We start from the raw sequence: 18,120 nt of genomic DNA, 5'->3' as shown, positions 1-18,120 counted from the left end.
ATATATTTTACAACTCATCACCAAGAAGTTCTATTAATTTTTTATTCAACCTAAAAAATAAATTAAATTTTAATTATAATATTTTATTGAGTGAATATTTTACTAGCTGTTTTATCCATCAGCAATAAGCTATTCATATGCAGTGTAGAGCATATTGTAAGTGTTAAGTGTTTTATATTCATTTACCTTAGAGATTAAAGGTTTTTTAAATTTAGTGGCAGCCTTTTGTACTATTGCTGCTATTCTTATACTTATATTTAGCTTTTTTTATTTGTATTAACTCATCCTATGAGTTCTTACATTCTATTAAGAGTCTTTCATTTTACTTTCTTTTAATTATTCTTCTATATCTGCCCTTGTTAGATTTTCTTCTTCGTTTTACACAGAAATCACAGGTTTAGGGAAGAAATTAAAAAGAATTTATTAGTTTTTGTCTAAAAATAGCTTTTTAAATTTCTCAATTTCCTTTATTCTATTGACGATTGTAAATATATCCAAATCTTTTTTCATCTATTAATTGACTTTATCTAATAGTAAAACTTATTCGGTCTTGAAAAACTTTTGGCATGTAAGTTTATATAAAAAGTATTTAAAAGTCATTTTAAGAGTAGATTGCTTTCTGAGCAAAAATTCAAACTCTTTTTAGAGGAATTACTTTTAGTTTTAAAATCCAAGACCATGCAAGAGAATATTATTTTATGAAAAGAATTTAGATTTTGGGGTATCTTTTGCTAAATTGCTATTGGGTGTGTTTATAATGTTTGAATTTTAATTGTAAGTAAATTATATATTTTCGCAAGAATTCACGTCTTAGTTCAAAGTTTAAATCTTTAAAACTTATTTAATATTACTATTTGGCTGTTCTTAAAAGCTGCTTTTAAACTCATATTAATCTAACTAGGTAGTTTGTCTTGTATTTTCAACAATATTTGTCATTTTATCTTCATTTTTTGTATTAATGTCTTTTAATGAAAATAAATCTCTTTTCTCAATTTCCAAAGGACTATCAGGATGAATACTTTCATTCATTATATTTTTAGATTCAATCCTATGTGCAGGAGAAACTTAGTGTTCGTTATGAATTTTAATATCATATGTAGGTTAAATATCATCAATTTTTTTAATTATTGAGTCTTTATCCTTATCAATAATCTATACTTAATTTATAGTTACCTCTTATTACTCGTACACAGTATCTTCTTCAGTTTTAATTAATTGTTTTTTTTGATTCAAAGCAGATAATTTATGATTTTACTATTACTATTCAAGTTATAGTTTTCTTAATAGTATAATTGCTTTCAACTCATCGAAAGGTAGCAACCCATCATCTTCTCTTTTAATTATCTTTTTTTAGTTTTTGTTAGCTATATTAATCTCCATTTTCTATTAGCCATCCTTTTTAATGCCTTACTTTTCTAAATCAAGCTAGTCTGTTTGAACAATCTAATTGTGATTTGATTTCGTCTCAAAAGAATTCTTTTTAGTTATGCTTTCAAATCTACTTGGCTTATATTATCCGTCGCTTTTGCGATTATCATTATTTTATGACACAGGTTAAGTTTATTTACTCTTTTTTCCTTAATTGCTTGAAAATTAAAAGTCATATATTTTATTGGCCAATGATATTGTACAAACGTATTCATTGTACTAATTAACTATTTTAAATAAAATTATTTTAATAAATCATCTCTTTATTTTATTTTTTATAAAATATTTTTTACCTAAAATAGCTGTAACTAAAATAAAAATCTGAGCGAATCCTCCAATGTAAGAAATAATCTAGCTAATTTTTTGAAAACTTCTATTTGTCTTGTAAACAAAAGGATCTTTTCTGATAAAAAAATCTGCAAATACATCTCCAACCTACCCAAATGTGTATTAAGGTCTAAAGTTTCCTGCTTGAAAATTTACAATAGTTTCATTTAATATACTAGGAAAAGGTAGCAGACTTTGGTCAGTTTCGATAACATTTTCGCTAAAGTAAATATCTGATGTAATGTATGACTAATAATTCATAATAAATTTCTTTCATTTTAATGTTTTTCAAATAAATAAACAAAGGAGGAAAGAAAGAAAGAAATAAATAAATAAATTGATTGATTACATTTTTATTTTGTATTTAAAAGAAGAGAGAATCTTCAACATAGCTATTTACATAATTTTTGCTTTCCAGAGCATTAATAACGAAATTGCTAGTATATAATTTAAATCTAATATTTGGAGTCTTATTGAAATATGTTTCAAATTGTTAATTGCTCTTGCAAGTAGGCCTCCAAAGAGCGCTTGGAAGAGTATTGTTTTAACATTTAGTGACAGAAAACCTCCAATGATAGAAGTTTTTTGAAATGAATGTCCCTCCTAAGATAAATTCATAATCTTTTCTATATTATTTGAAGGTTACATATTAATTTATTCATTATTTTGCTTTTAAGAGCTTATTTTTTAGTAATTCTAAAATAATTACGTAGGACAAAGAAATTGTTCCAGACCGTTTTTGTAGAATGCCTCTGTCCAATTAAATCCATTTTTAGGCAATTAAGACCAATGCTCTGGTGTACATGGTTCTAGTTAAGTAGGATACTTTTTTAATTAGTTTTAGAGTTGATATGTATTTATTAATATTGCAAATAGTTAATTACAATCTTTTTTATTCTTGTTCCGTTGGGAAAAGTAACAAAATCTCTTGTTTCAAAAGTGATATTCAGATAGGGACTTTAAATGAAATCATCTTAGCTAATTTAAACAGCAAACATAAAATTTCTTGGGTTAAGAGCAACTGTAGGTGGATCTGAAGAGAACTACTTATTCGTGGTGGCAAAAACGTTTTCTTATCAAATAAAATAATATTAAAAATTCGCTAAATTTACTAGTAAATTTTTAGTTTAAATATCTCAAATTTAAATTAAATTTCAGAAAGTAACCTTAGAAAAAAAAATTAATATTTTCCAGTTTATTTCACCCAAATCAAATGTTGTTTACTGTATCAAATTTAATTAAAAACATAAACTTTTATAATAATATAGAATCTTAACATTGGTCTTTTTGGATTTTTTTTTGGTGTTTATATTTTGTTTGATTTATCTCTTAAACGATCTTTCTAAAAACTCACAATAAAGGCAGTATCAAAAATCAGTATTTATTTATTTACCTTTGTACAGAAATGAGAAAATCTAATTTTAAAAAATATCAAATTTTACTTTTTTTCAAAGTAACAAAACATTTAAATTACGCTCTCCCAAAAGAATACTCCTAAGAATGCAAAAAAACCTAAAGTCATAAATCCTCCAAATGTTGTCTTGAATATGTTATCTTTTTAATAATTCAGTCCTACCTCAGAACCAAAAATATCAAATTTTGCAAACGTTTTTGTAATATAATTTGTCATTTACTTTTCTTTTAATAGTTTAATTATTTTTTTTATAAATTATAATTTAAATGGATAGTATTTAAAAATACTTAATAATAATATGTAAGAAGAAATATTATCAATATAAACCAGAAAAAATCTACTTAATTTAAAATAATTAGATCTAGTTAAGTTCAGTTTTTTTTGATAATTTTGTATACTTCTTGGTAATACTAAAAATATTGGATATACCGTAAATCCTCATAAATTATCACCAGTAAACATAAATTTTCACCATATTTTCTGAATATTTATTCACCATATAGTACTCCTAAAGTTTTGGGGTGGCTGGTGAGAATTAATGAGGATTTAAGGTAATTAATTTATCCTATTGTGTATTTTTTTTAAAATATGCAAGAAAATCTAATTAAAATTTTTTTAACTTCTTAATAGAATATCTTCGTTAATCCGTCTGATATTTTCTTTTTCAAATAAGAAAAATATCTAATTCAAAACCAATCATTCAAAAATTAGCATTCAATTTATTAAATAATAATTTCAGAAATCTTATCAAAAAAATAGGATATAAATAAAAAGAAAAAAAACATTCTAGCTTTAATTAATTTTTTCTAGTAAATAGTAAATGCAAAGTATTAACCTTAAAATATTCTTATAGAATGCATGATTATTTAATCAAGAGTAAGCTCGCATAGTAATAACATGAATATTTTTAAATATTAAGTCAAGATTTCTTCATAAAAGGCTACTTTATAGCAACATTTTTAACAACATTTTAATAGCTTAATAACTATATTTATAAATCTTAATTTAAAATAGAAATACTTAGAAAAAAATAAAAATACGATCAACAACTATTAATTCATGTATATTTAAAGGAAAAAATGTCTTTGAAAAAATTTTCAATAAATATTTTTAAGAACTACAATTTAGTTTAAGAAATAAAAAGAGATTTGAATATTAATTAGATGTTGTTGATTTGGTAAAAATTAATTAAAATAAAAATAATGCAAAGTCAACATTAAATTCAAATTATTTCACTTTACACTTAATTTTAATGCTTAAATAAAATTATTTTAGGTTTTATTTAATATTCTAATTTTTTTGAATTTTTAAACCTATTTATATAAAATAAATAAATAAATAAATATCTACTATCATTCCTGAAATTTTAGTTCAGTTTATTAATTAAAATTAATTATGTTTTTTGATAAGAATAAAATTCTTTCATTTTTTCCCTCTAACTAAATTAAACACCAATTGAATTTTCACTTTTTAAATATTGAAGACAAATTATATCATTAAATTGTTAATTGGAAGGAAAAAATGAAGAAATAATATGAAATAATAAGATTAATTAATTAATTAATAATAAAAGTAAAAGTTGAAAATAAAATGATGAGCTAAATTAACAAAAAAAGTAAGCACAATAAAAAGAAAAAGAAAAAAGAGTTTTATTGTTTTTAATTAGTTTTTATAATTAAAAATATCACAATCCAAAACAAATAAACTGTTTTTACTCAAGGTTAAGTGTCAAATTTGAGAGATTCTCGCAATTTTCTAAAGCAGAAGCTAAGCCTGATGCACCCTTTGCACCAATTTAATTGAAACTTTTTAAATATTGAAGAAAAAATATATCATTAAATAGAGTAGGTTACCATACAAATTTACAAAAAGCGAGTTTTATATACCAGTTTTTACATTTTATAAAATTAAAATTTTAAATATTTTTTATGAATAATTTTCCATCCTAGGTTTTAAAAATTTATTTTTTTCAAAATAAAAAGTTATGTTATGCTTTCTAAAAATTAGCTTTATTTATAATGTTATTAAGATATAAATTAAATAGGTATTTCATTCTATCTAGCTAATAGGAGGAAAAAATGAAGAAAAAATATGAAATAATAAGATTAATTAATAAAACTAACAAAGAATGAAAAAATAAGAAATCATAATAAAAAGAATAAGGAAAACAAATTAAATAAATAAAAAGATCTATAATGTTTTAAATTAACTTTTATAATTAAAAATATTACAATGTAAAACAAATAAATAGCTTTTATTAAGTGTAAGTTTTAATAGCAAAAAATTAAGAAAAAATATCAAATAATAAAAAATGAATAATAAATAAATAAATAATTAAAAATTTAAATGAAAATTAAGCTAAGATGGCTAAAAAATTTTAGTTTTAACAAAAATCATTAAATAATGATGATGATTTCTTTTATAAAAATTATTATATTAAAATAAATTGAAAATTAAATATACAAAAAATCTTAATTAAAATAAAAACAATATTTTTTAATTAAATATACCTCAGATCAATATGGAGAACCTAATGAGATAAAAGTGAAGAGCTTACAAACTTTTTTTATTAATTTATATAAATTTAAAGGATTTTAATAAAAAAATTAATAATTACTTCTTCTAATTTATAATATTTTTTATTCTATTATATCATTTTTTTTATCAAAAATATTGAATAACAATTTATGAAATTTAATTAATTAATTATAAATGGATAAAAAGAACAAATAAATATAATAATTAATTAATTATCAAATATTAATTTACATATTTGGTTTTATTAAGAGATATCACAGAAAAATTAATTTAACATTCACTATTTAAACTTAATATTTGTATTTAAAACATATAATTAAAAATATAGTAGGAATTAGAGATGGCCAGTTATTATTTAGTCATATTTGAAAAAAATCTAGTAGTTAATGCTCTTTAATATTATAAAAATAATGTTGTTAGTAGATTTTTCTGTTTTAGCTCTGTAATTTTAGGGATATTTATAATATCCCTAATTATAGCAAAATGCCATTCAAAAATTTCATGGTTTGCATGCCACTTATAATGAAATATATTTTTTATTTATTTATTTATTAAAAAATCTGATTTATATATATTTTTTTTTAAATAGAATTATAATTAATTAATAATTTAATTTATTATAATTTCAAAAATAAATAATTTTTTTACATTTAAATTTTTAAATTGAACTAAATGATAATTACTTGGGTTTGTGCTTCACCAATGTTACCTGGGATAAATTGAGAAAATAAGGTATCAAAATGTTTAGACTGATAAAAAAGTAGAGAAAAAACGATAAATAAATATAAAAATATATTTGAAATATATAAAATAAGTTTTTTTTTTTATATTTTGTATTGGATAACTTAACCAAAGATATAAATAGAAAGATTTGTTTTTATATTAATAATTGTGAAATTTTGGTAAATTAATATATTACTGTAATAATTTTATAAAGAGGGTTTTTAATTATAAATCCATGCAATTTATGTAAGTTTGTTTATGTATGTTATCATAAATTTTAACTATTCTTATATACAATATTAATTAACCAAGATTCAAAAAAAAGTTAAATTATTTAAATTTAACTTTAAAAATGTAAAATAAATTTATTACTAATAGTTTTATTATATAAATTCTTAACTACTTTTTCATTATTAGTTTTAATAAAACCCTAATTTTCTTTCTGTTGAAGGCAAGGAAGTCATTTATTCAGAGAAAATATTTCTTTTACTATTTAAATCTGCTAACTCGATTTATTATTAAATCTTATTTTAATGTATCATTTATGTAAAATTCTACTTTTAACTTATTTTTCCTTTGTTAGCCAACCTTTATATAAAATTTAAAAAATTAATTGAGATACTTTTGATAAAAAAATTTACATTGTCGAGATCTCAAATATATTTGACAACTCGTCACCAAGAAGTTCTATTAATTTTTTATTAAACCTAAAAAACAAATGAAATTTTAATTATAATATTTATTGAGTGAATATTTTACTTGCTGTTTTATCCTTCAGCAATAAGCTATTCATATGCAGTGTAGAGCATATTGTAAGTGTTAAGTGTGTTGTATTCATTTACCTTAGAAATTAAAGGTTTTTTAAATTTATTAGCAGCCTTTTGTACTACTGCTGCTATTTTTATATTTATATTTAGCTTTTTTTACTGGTATTAACTCATCCTTTGAGTTCTTACATTCTATTAAGAGTCTTTCATTTTACTTTCTTTTAATTACTCTTCTATATCTGCCCTTGTTAGATTTTATTCTTCGTTTTACACGGAAATCACAGGTTTAGGGAAGAAATTAAAAAGAATTTATTAGTTTTTGTCTAAAAATAGCTTTTTAAATTTCTCAATTTCCTTTATTCTATTGATGATCGTAAATATATCCAAATCTTTTTTCATCTATTAATTGACTTTATCTAATAGTAAAACTTACTCGGTCTTGAAAAACTTATGGCAGGTGAGTTTATATAAAAAGTATTTAAAAGTCATTTTAAGAGTAGACTGTTTTTTGAGCAAAAATTCAAACTCTTTTTAGAGGAATTACTTTTAGTTTTAATATCCAAGACCATGTAAAAGAATATTATTTTATGAAAAGAATTTAGATTTTGGGGTATCTCTTGCTAAGTTGTTATTGGGTGTGTTTGAGTTTTAATTGTAAGTAAATATATTTTCGCAAGAATTCACATCTTAGTTCAAATTTTAAATCTTTAAAACTTATTTAACATTGCTATTTGGCTATTCTTATAAGCTGCTTTTAAACTCATTTTTATCTAACTAGATAGTTTGTCTTGTATTTTCAATATTTATTATTTTGTCTTCATTTTTAGTATTAATTTCTTTTAATGAAAATAAATCTCTTTTCTCAATTTCCAAAGGACTCTCAGGATGAATGCTTTCATTCATTAAATTTTTAGATTCTATTCTATGTGCAGGCATTTACTATTCGTTGTGTATTCTAAGTTCAGATGTAGGTTAAATATCATCACTTTTCTTAATTATAGAGTCTTTATCCTTATCAATAATCTATACTTAATTTATAGTTACCTCTTATTACTCTTATACAGTATCTTCTTCGGTTTTAATTAATTGTTTTTTTTGATTCAAAGCAGATAATTTCTGTTACTATTAATTTTACTATTACTATTCAATTTATAGCTTTCTTTATAGTATAATTGCTTTCAACTCATCGAAAGGTAGCAACCCATCATCTTCCCTTTTAATTATCTTTTTTTAGTTTTTATTTGATATATTAATCTCCATTTCCTATTAGTCATCCTTTTTGATGACTTACTTTTCTAAATCAAGCTAGTCTGTTTGAGCAATCTAATTGTGATTTGATTTCGTCTCAAAAGAATTCTTTTTAGTGAGGCTTTCAAAAAAACTTGGCTTATATTATCCGTCGCTTTTGCGATTATCATTATTTTATGATAGATATTTAGTTTATTTACTCTTTTTTCCTTCATTGCTTGAAAATTAAAAGTCATAAATCTTATTAGCCAATGATATTGCATAAACATATTCATTGTACTAATTAACTATTTTAAATAAAATTATTTTAATAAATCATAAAAACTTCTCTTTATTTTATTTTAGTTTTTATAAAATATTTTTTACCTAAAATAGCTGTAACTAAAATAAAAATCTGAGCGAATCCTCCAATGTAAGAAATAATCTAGCTAATTTTTTGAAAACTTCTATTTATTTTGTAAACAAAAGGATCTTTTCTGATAAAAAAATCTGCAAATACATCTCCAACCTACCCAAATGTGTATTAAGGTCTAAAATTTCCTGCTTGAAAATTTACAATAGTTTCATTTAATATACTAGGAAAAGGTAGCAGACTTTCATCAGTTTGGATAACATTTTCGCTAAAGTAAATATCTGATGTAATGTATGACTAATAATTCATAATAAATTTCTTTAATTTTGATTATTTTCAAACAAATAAACAAAGAAAGAAATAAATAAATCAATTGATTACATTTTTATTTTGTATTAAAAAGAAGATAGAATCTTCAACATAGCTATTTACATAATTTTTGCTTTCCAAAGCATTAATAACAAAATTGCTAGTATATATTTTAAATCTAATGTTTTGAGTCTTATTGAAATACGCTTCAAATTGTTAATCGCTCTTACAAGCAGGTTTCCAAAGAGCATTTGGAAGAGTTTTGTTTGAACATTTAGTGATAGAAAATTTCCAATGATAGAAGTTTTCTGAAATGTATGTCCCTCCCAACATAAATTCATAATCTTTTCTATATTATTTGAAGGTTACTCATTAATTGATTTATTATTTTGTTTTTAGAGCTTATTTTTTAGTAATTCTAAAAAAATTACGTTGGACAAAGAAATTGTTATAGACCATTTTAGTAGAATGCCTCTGTCCAATTAAATCCATTTTTAGGCAATTAAGACCAATGCTCTGGTGTACATGGTTCTAGTTAAGTAGGATACTTTTTTAATTAGTTTTGATATATAAAGTTGATATGTATTTATTAATATTGCAATTGTTAATTACAAGCCTTTTTGTTTTTGTTCCATTGGGAAATGTGACATAATCTCTTGTTTCAAAAGTGATATTCAGATAGGGACTCTAAATGAAATCATCTTAGTTGATTTAAACAGCAAACATAAAATTTCTTGGGTTAAGAGCAACTACAGGTGGATCTGAATAGAACTACTTATTTGTGGTGGCAAAAACGTTTTCTAATCAAATAAAATATCATTAAAAATTCGCAAAATTTACTAACAAATTTTCAGTTTAAATATATCAAATTTAAATTAAATTTCAGTAGTAACCTTAGAAAAAAATTAATATTTTCCTGTTTATTTCACCCAAATCAAACGTAGTTTACTGTTTGAAATTTCATTAAAAACACAGAATTTTATAATAATATAGAATCTTAATATTAGTTTTTTTGGATTTCTTTTTCGTGTTTATATTTTGTTTGATTTATCTCTTAAATGATCTCTCTAAAAACCCACAATAAAAACAGTAATCAAAAATCAATATTGATTCATTTACCTTTGTTCAGGAAGGAGAAAATCTAATTTTTAAATAATATCAAATTTTGATTTGTTTCAAAGTAAGAAAATATTTAACTTACGTTATTCCAAAAGAAAACTCCTAAGAATGCAAAAAAACCTAAAGTCATAAATCCTCCAAATGTTGTCTTGAATATGTTATCTTTTTAATAATTCAGTCCAACCTCAGAACCAAAAATATCAAATTTTGCAAACGTTTTTGTAAAATAATTTGTCATTTACTTTTCTTTCAATAATTTAATAATTTTTTAGCTTAATTTATAAATTATAATTTAAATGGATGATATTTAAAAATACTTAATTTATGTAAAACGAAATATTTTCAATATAAATCAGAAAAAATGTGCTTAATTTATAATAATTAGGTCTAGTAAAGTTCAATTTTTTTTGATAATTTTGTATACTTCTTGGTAATACTAAAAATATTGGCTATAATTAATTTAACCTATTGTCAAAATAAATGTATTTTTTTCAATGCACGCAAGCAAATTTAATTAAAATTTTTTAAGTTTCTTAATAGATTAACTTCTTAAGTGCGTCTGATATTTTTATTGATTACTTTCTTTTTCAAAAAAGAAAAATATCTTTAATATCAAGTGTAATTTAAATAATTCAAAATCAATCATTCAAAAGTTAACCATTAATTTTATTAAATAAAAATTTCAGAAATCTTTTTAAAAAAAATAGTATATAAATATAAAGAAAAAAAACAATCTAGCTTTAAATTATTTTTTTCTTGTAAATAGTATATGTAAAGTATTAACCTTAAAATATTCTTTAATAGAATACATGATTATTTAATCAAGTATAAGCTCGCATAGAAATAATATGAAAATTCTTGAATATTAAGTCAAGATTTCTTCATAAAAGGCTACTTAATAGCAACATTTTTAATATCAATTTAATAGTTTAGTAACAATATTTATAAATCTTAATTTAAAATAGAAATAATTAGAAAAAAATAAAAATACTATGAAAAATTATTAACTCATGTATATCTAAAGGAATAATTTCTTTCAAAAAATAATCTTTAAAACTTTTAATAATATTTTAAGAACTGCAATTTATCTTAAGAAATAAAAAGATATTTGAAAATTAATTGGATGTTGATTTGGTAAAAATTAATTAAAATAAAAATAACTCAAAATTGCAAATTCAACATTAAATTCAAATTATTTCATTTTACTTAATTTTAAATCTTAAATAAAATTATTTTAGGTTTTATTTAATATTTTGAAATTTTTAAACCAATTTATATAAAATAAATAAATAAATATTTATTATCATTCTTGAAATTTTAATTGAGCTTATTAGTCAAAATTAATTATTAGAATTACAATAAATTTTTATAAAAAATTTATAATTTTTTTTGATAAGAATAAAATATTTTAAAGTAAATTTTTAAGCAAAATTTATTAATCTTTTCTTTTGATCTCTTCTTTTACTTTAGTTAGTTTTTCCCATAGTCCTTTTCAGCTCTTTAATTAAGTTTATTCTCTCCTACTCCTGTTTCTTGATTTTATCATTTTTCCTATTACATTTCCAGAAAAAGGTCTTTATGATACTCAGATTGCTATGTTAAAACTTATGTTTTAAACAGGGGTTTATGATAGATGGATCATCTGGTTATCTGGGTTTGATGGAAGGTATGGTAGAATCTAGGTAGCTATAATTTATTACCTGGGTTTTATGGCAGGTATGGCAGAAGTGCTGAATTAATGCTTAAAGTTTTCTTGAACACTATTGTTCCAGGGCACAAGTATAAAACTAGTATTCTATTATACTTCTGCAGGAAAGTATTAATCGTTGTTTATTGATCTTTGATTTAGAGCATTAAATGAGTAATTATTATTATATTTCATATACTTTCTTGATTTTTTACTCCTAACTAACTAATTTACTATATATATTTTTTTCAATATTTAAAAAGCGACAATAAAATTAGTGATGAATGTGCATCATCAAGATTAGCTTCAGGTTTAGGAAAGTGTATTAATATCTCAAACTTAACACTACATCCTTAATATAAACAATTTATTTTTTTTAATTGTAGTATGTTTTAACATAAAAAAAAATTTAATTCAAAATAACTCTTTTAATTTATTTAATAGCTTTTTATTTGATTTATTGGTTGAAAATGTAATATTTCATTTAAAAATAAATTTTATTGTATATATATTTTTTAGATATTAACTCTAATCTTGTTAATAGGGAAAACAAAGATAATAAATCATAAAAATTGAAAATAAACTGTATGAAAAAGATTAGTTGTCCAAAAAATAAAATTTTTGTGATAAAAAAGATTTGAATAATATAAATAATGTGTTTTATTTTTTTATATTTTGTATAGGATAATTTAACCTAAAAAAATATAGATAGATTTATTATTATTTTTATATTTATAAATATAATATTTTGGTAAGTTAATAGATATTATTAAATAAAATAAAAGAATTAAATTTACTTAAATTAATTAATTAATATCAAGTAACATAACTTTTAGAGTAGTTTTTTAATGAAATAAAAATATTAAAAAAGAAGGTTTTTCATTTTAAAATCCATGCAATTTATGAAATTATATGTATGTAAATATAAATTTTTACTATTTTATTTTATAATATTAATTAAGATTCCAAAAAAGTTAAAAAATATTTTAAATTTAACTTTTAAACGTATAGTAAATATTTGTTATTTTTAGTTTTATTATATAAGAGCTGATCTAATTATTCATTATTGATTTTAATAAAGGCCTAATTTTCTTTCAGTTGAAGGCAAGGAAGTTATTTATTCAGAGAAAATATTTCTTTTGTTATTTAAATCTGCTAACTCGATTTATTATTAAATCTTATTTTAATGTATCATTTATGTAAAGTTCTACTTTTAACTTATTTTTCCTTTGTTAGCCAACCTTTTAAAATTAAAATTAAAAGATTTAGAAACTTTTGATATAATAAAATTTTACATAGTCGAGATCTCAAATATATTTGACAATTCATCACCAAGTAGTTCTATTAATTTTTTATTAAACCTAAAAAAAAAATTAAATTTTAATAATAATATTTTATTAAGTGAATATTTTACTAGCTGTTTTATCCTTCAGCAATAAGCTATTCATATGCAGTGTAGAGCATATTGTAAGTGTTAAGTGTGTTGTATTCATTTACCTTAGAAATTAAAGGTTTTTTAAATTTATTAGCAGCCTTTTGTACTACTGCTGCTATTCTTATACTTATATTTAGCTTTTTTTATTGGTAATAACTCATCCTATGAGTTCTCGCATTCTACTTAGAGTCTTTTATTTTACTTTCTTTTAATTACTCTTCTACCTCTGCTCTTGTTAGATTTTATTCTTCTTTTTAAACAGAAATCACAGGTTTAGGGAAGAAATTAAAAAGAATTTATTAGTTTTTGTCTAAAAATAGCTTTTTAAATTTCTCAATTTCCTTTATTCTATTGATGATTGTAAATATATCCAAATCTTTTTTCATCTATTAATTGACTTTATCTAATAGTAAAACTTACTCGGTCTTGAAAAACTTATGGCAGGTGAGTTTATATAAAAAGTATTTAAAAGTCATTTTAAGAGTAGACTGTTTTTTGAGCAAAAATTCAAACTCTTTTTAGAGGAATTACTTTTAGTTTTAATATCCAAGACCATGCAAGAGAATATTATTTTATGAAAAGAATTTTGATTTTGGGGTATCTTTTGCTAAGTTGTTATTGGGTGTGCTTACCATGTTTGAATTTTAATTGTAAGTAAATTATATATTCTCGCAAGAATTCACATCTTAGTTCAAATTTTAAATTTTTAAGGTTTATTTAGTATTGCTATTTGGGTATTCTTACAAGCTGTTTTTAAACTCATATTGATCTAACTAGATTGTTGGTCTTGTATTTTCAATATTTATTATTTTGTCTTCATTTTTTGTATTAATTTCTTTTTATGAAAATAAATCTTTATTCTCAATTTCCAAAGGACTCTCAGGATGAATGCTTTCATTAATTAAATTCTTAGATTCAATTTTATGTGGAGCAGAAACTTAGTTTTTGTTGCGAATTTTAATATCAGATGTTGGTTAAATATCATCAATTTTCTTAATAATTTAGTCTTTATCCTTATCAATAATTTATACTTAATTTATAGTTACTTCTTATTACTCCTACACAGTATCTTTTTCAGTTTTAATCAATTCTTTTTTTTAATTAATTGCACATAATTTCTGTTACTAATAATTTTACTATTACTATTCAATTTATAATTTTCTTTATAGTATAATTGCTTTCAACTCATCGAAAGGTAACAACCCATCATCTTCTCTTTTAATTATTTTTTTTTAATTTTTGTTTGCTATATTAATCTCCATTTCCTATTAGCCATCCTTTCTTATATCTTATTTTTCTAAATCAAGCTAGCCTATTTGAGCAATCTAATTGTGATTTTATTTTGTCTCAAAAGAACTCTTTTTACTTAGGCTTTCAAAAATACTTGGTTTATATTATTTGTCGCTTTTGCGATTATCATTATTTTATGACGTATATTAAGTTTATTAACTCTTTTTTCCTTAATTGCTTGAAAATTAAAAATCATATATCTTATTGGCCAGTGATATTGCATAAACGTACTCATTGTACTGACTAACTATTTTGAATAAAATTATTTTAATAAAGAATAAAATCTCATCTTCATTTTATTTTAGTTTTTATAAAATATTTTTTACCTAAAATAGCTGTAACTAAAATAAAAATCTGAGCGAATCCTCCTATGTAAGAAATAATCTGGGTAACTTTTTGAAAACTTCTGTTTGTTTTGTAAACAAAAGGATCTTTTCTGATAAAAAAATCTGCAAATACATCTCCAACCTACCCAAATGTGTATTAAGGTCTAAAGTTTCCTGCTTGAAAATTTACAATAGTTTCATTTAATATACTAGGAAAAGGTAGCAGGCTTTCATCTGTTTGGATAACATTTTCACTAAAGTAAATATCTGATGTAATGTATGACTAATAATTAAAAATAAATATTAGATGATTCTCAAACAAACAAATAAAATAAGAAAGAAAGAAATAAATTAATTAATTACATTCTTATTTTGTATTAAAAAGAAGATAGAATCTTCAACATAGCTATTTACATAATTTTTGCTTTCTAGAGCATTAATAACGAAATTGCTAGTAAATATTTTAAATCTAATGTTTTGAGTCTTGTTGAAATACGCTTCAAATTGTTGATCACTCTTACAAACAGGTTTCCAAAGAGCATTTGGAAGAGTATTGTTTGAACATTTAGTGATAGAAAACTTCCAATGATAGAAGTTTTATGAAATGTATGTCCCTCCTAACATAAATTCATAATCTTTTCTATATTATTTGAAAGTTACTCATTAATTTATTTATTTATTATTTTGCTATATAAGAGCTTATTTTTTAGTAATTCTAAAAAAATTACGTAGGACAAAGAAACTGTTAAAGACCGTATTACTAGAAGGCCTCTGTCCAATTAACACCATTCTGTGGTAATTAAGACCAATGCTCTGGTGTGCATGGTTCTAGTTGAGTAGGATACTTTTTTAATTAGTTTTGAAAAAGTTGATAATAATTTATTTATATTTTAATAGTTAAATACTAGATTTTTAATTTTTGTTCCATTAGAAAAAGTGGCATAATTTCTTGTTTCAAAAGTGATATTCAGTAAGGGACTCTAAATGAAATCATCTTAGTTGATTTAAACAGCAAACATAAAATTTCTTGGGTTAAGAGCAACTGCAGGTGGATCTGAATAGAACTACTTAATTGTTGAGGCAAACACGTTTTCTAATCAAATAAAATATCATTAAAAACTCAAAATATTTACTAGCAAGTTTTTAGTTTAAATATCACAAATTTAAAATAAATTTCAGTAAGTAACCTTAGAAAATAATTAATATATTCCCCTTCATTTCACCCAAATCAAAAGCTGTTTACTGAATCAAATTTCATTAAAAATAAAGACTTTTATTATTATATAAAGTCTTTAAATTAGTTTTTTTGGATTTCTTTTTCGTGTTTATATTTTGTTTGATTTATCTCTTAAACGATCTTTCTAAAATCCCAAAATAAAAAAGTAATCAAAAATCAGTATTTATTTATTTACCTTTGTTCAGAAAGGAGGAAATCTAATTTTAAAATTATAAAAATTTTGATTTTTCTAATTAAGAAAATATTTAACTTACATTATTCCAAAAGAATACTCCTAAGAATGCAAAAAAACCTAAAGTCATAAATCCTCCAAATGTCGTCTTGAATATGTTATCTTTTTAATAGTTTAGTCCTACCTCAGAACCAAATATATCTAATTTTGCAAACATTTTTGTAAAACAATTTGTCATTTACTTTTTTCAAATATTTTAATAATTTTTTAGATTAATTTATAAATAATAATTTAAAAATCTGCAAAATTTAAAGAAAGTATAATTTAATATAATGATTCAAAAAAATGTACCCAATTTAAAATAATTAGTTCTAGTTAAGTTCAGTTTTTTTTTAATTTATCTTATTGCTAAAATTAATATATTTTGTTTAATGCATGCAAGAAAATTTATTAAAATTTTTTAAGTTTCTTTATAAAGCACGTTCTTAAATTCATTTATATTTTTCTTTATCACTTTCTTTTCAAAAAAGAAAAAATCATAAATATCAAGTGTAATTTAAATAATCCAAAACTAATAATTCCAAAAGTTAGCCAGCCATTAATTTATCAAGTAAAAATATAAAAAATCTTTAAAAAGAACAATAAAAAATAAAAAGAAAAAAAACAGACTAGCTATAAATTAATTTTTTCTCGTAAATAGTAAATGCTGAGTACTAACCTTAAAATATTCTTTAATAGAATACAAAATGATTATTTAATGAAGAGTAAGCTCGCATAAAAATAGAATGAATATTTTTGAATGTTAAATAAAGATTACTTGATAAAAGGCTATTTGATAGCAACACTTTAGATATCAATTTAAAAGTTTAGTAAGAATATTTGTAAATCTAAATTTAAAATAGAAATATTTAGAAAAAATATGAAATACTTTCATTACCTAATAACTCAGGTATAATTAAAATAAAAAATGCCTTTCAATATATGTTCACTAAAAATTTAAATAAAATTTTAAGAACTGTAATTTATTTTAAGAAATAAAAGGAGAATTGAATATTAAATAAAAATTGATTTGATAAAAATTATTTAAAAAAATTGAAAATTGTAAAGTAAACATTAATTTCAAATGAATTCATATTACATTTTATTTTAATCCATAAATAAAACAATTTTAGTTTTATTTAATATATAAATTTTTGTTGAATATTTAAATAAATAAATATACTATTATTACTCCTGAAATTTTAATTCAATTTATTAACCAAAATTTATTTTCAGAAATACAAAAAAAATTGTAAATGAAATTAGTTGATTTAGCAATCTATTAATTCTAATAGTAAAACAAAGTGCATGAAAAAATTTGTTAAATATTGTATGAAGTAGCATTTATAAAAAAGCACCAAAAGCAAAATACTTTTGTCTGAATTTTTTTTATGGTAACAACAAATGTTTTTAACATATAACATGTATATTCTTAAAGAGCAATGTTCTATAAACCTAAATACAAAAAAATTTTTTAAAGTATAACTTGGTTGATACAAAATAAAAAATGGCAGAAGAAACATCAAATCGATTGCTGAGTGAAGAGATAATGGGGAATAATCTTAGGATGGAAATATTATGATTAATCCAATAAATAAGCTTTAAAAAATATTTGAAATTTAAAATTAGGATCTATTTCAAAAATAATATAGCGAAGATAATCACGATCTTTCTAGTAAATTTAATATAAATGAAATTCAAGAGGCAAT

At 21.5% G+C, this 18,120-nt stretch overlaps 5 protein-coding genes across 5 annotated transcripts; 1 reads left to right on the top strand and 4 right to left on the bottom strand. All coding sequences in view use genetic code 6, as the record gives it.

Annotated features, from left to right (window-relative positions):
• Positions 1-45: 45 nt before the first annotated feature.
• On the bottom strand, positions 46-3,385 carry TTHERM_00994310 (transmembrane protein, putative; the record flags this gene model as incomplete). Its single annotated transcript, XM_001024279.2, has 7 exons — positions 46-1,655; positions 1,722-2,004; positions 2,105-2,381; positions 2,465-2,580; positions 2,640-2,827; positions 3,149-3,170; positions 3,230-3,385. 7 exons carry the CDS (start codon positions 3,383-3,385, stop codon positions 46-48), a joined length of 2,652 nt encoding a protein of 883 aa, XP_001024279.2.
• A 1,875-nt stretch (positions 3,386-5,260) lies between these two features.
• Positions 5,261-5,860, top strand: TTHERM_000994309 (transmembrane protein, putative; the record flags this gene model as incomplete). Its single annotated transcript, XM_012800073.1, has 1 exon — positions 5,261-5,860. The coding sequence occupies one exon, from the start codon at positions 5,261-5,263 to the stop codon at positions 5,858-5,860; it is 600 nt and encodes a 199-aa protein (XP_012655527.1).
• Positions 5,861-6,837: 977 nt separating this feature from the next.
• On the bottom strand, positions 6,838-10,463 carry TTHERM_00994290 (transmembrane protein, putative; the record flags this gene model as incomplete). The annotated part of the gene is made up of 9 exons (XM_001024277.3): positions 6,838-7,018; positions 7,072-7,137; positions 7,190-8,732; positions 8,812-9,094; positions 9,179-9,455; positions 9,538-9,653; positions 9,719-9,906; positions 10,226-10,247; positions 10,308-10,463. The coding sequence occupies 9 exons, from the start codon at positions 10,461-10,463 to the stop codon at positions 6,838-6,840; spliced, it is 2,832 nt and encodes a 943-aa protein (XP_001024277.1).
• Positions 10,464-11,810: 1,347 nt separating this feature from the next.
• On the bottom strand, positions 11,811-12,107 carry TTHERM_00994280 (hypothetical protein; the record flags this gene model as incomplete). The annotated part of the gene is made up of 1 exon (XM_001024276.1): positions 11,811-12,107. One exon carries the CDS (start codon positions 12,105-12,107, stop codon positions 11,811-11,813), a length of 297 nt encoding a protein of 98 aa, XP_001024276.1.
• Positions 12,108-12,972: 865 nt separating this feature from the next.
• On the bottom strand, positions 12,973-16,589 carry TTHERM_00994270 (transmembrane protein, putative; the record flags this gene model as incomplete). The annotated part of the gene is made up of 9 exons (XM_001024275.1): positions 12,973-13,153; positions 13,208-13,273; positions 13,327-14,884; positions 14,964-15,246; positions 15,327-15,603; positions 15,692-15,807; positions 15,869-16,056; positions 16,376-16,397; positions 16,455-16,589. 9 exons carry the CDS (start codon positions 16,587-16,589, stop codon positions 12,973-12,975), a joined length of 2,826 nt encoding a protein of 941 aa, XP_001024275.1.
• Between the last annotated feature and the right edge of the window lie 1,531 nt (positions 16,590-18,120).

Source organism: Tetrahymena thermophila (assembly GCF_000189635.1).
Source record: "Tetrahymena thermophila SB210 genomic scaffold scf_8254389, whole genome shotgun sequence".
NCBI lineage: Eukaryota > Ciliophora > Oligohymenophorea > Hymenostomatida > Tetrahymenidae > Tetrahymena > Tetrahymena thermophila.
The sequence above is the reverse complement of the archived record's forward strand: the minus strand, read 5'-3'. Positions and strand labels throughout refer to the sequence as shown.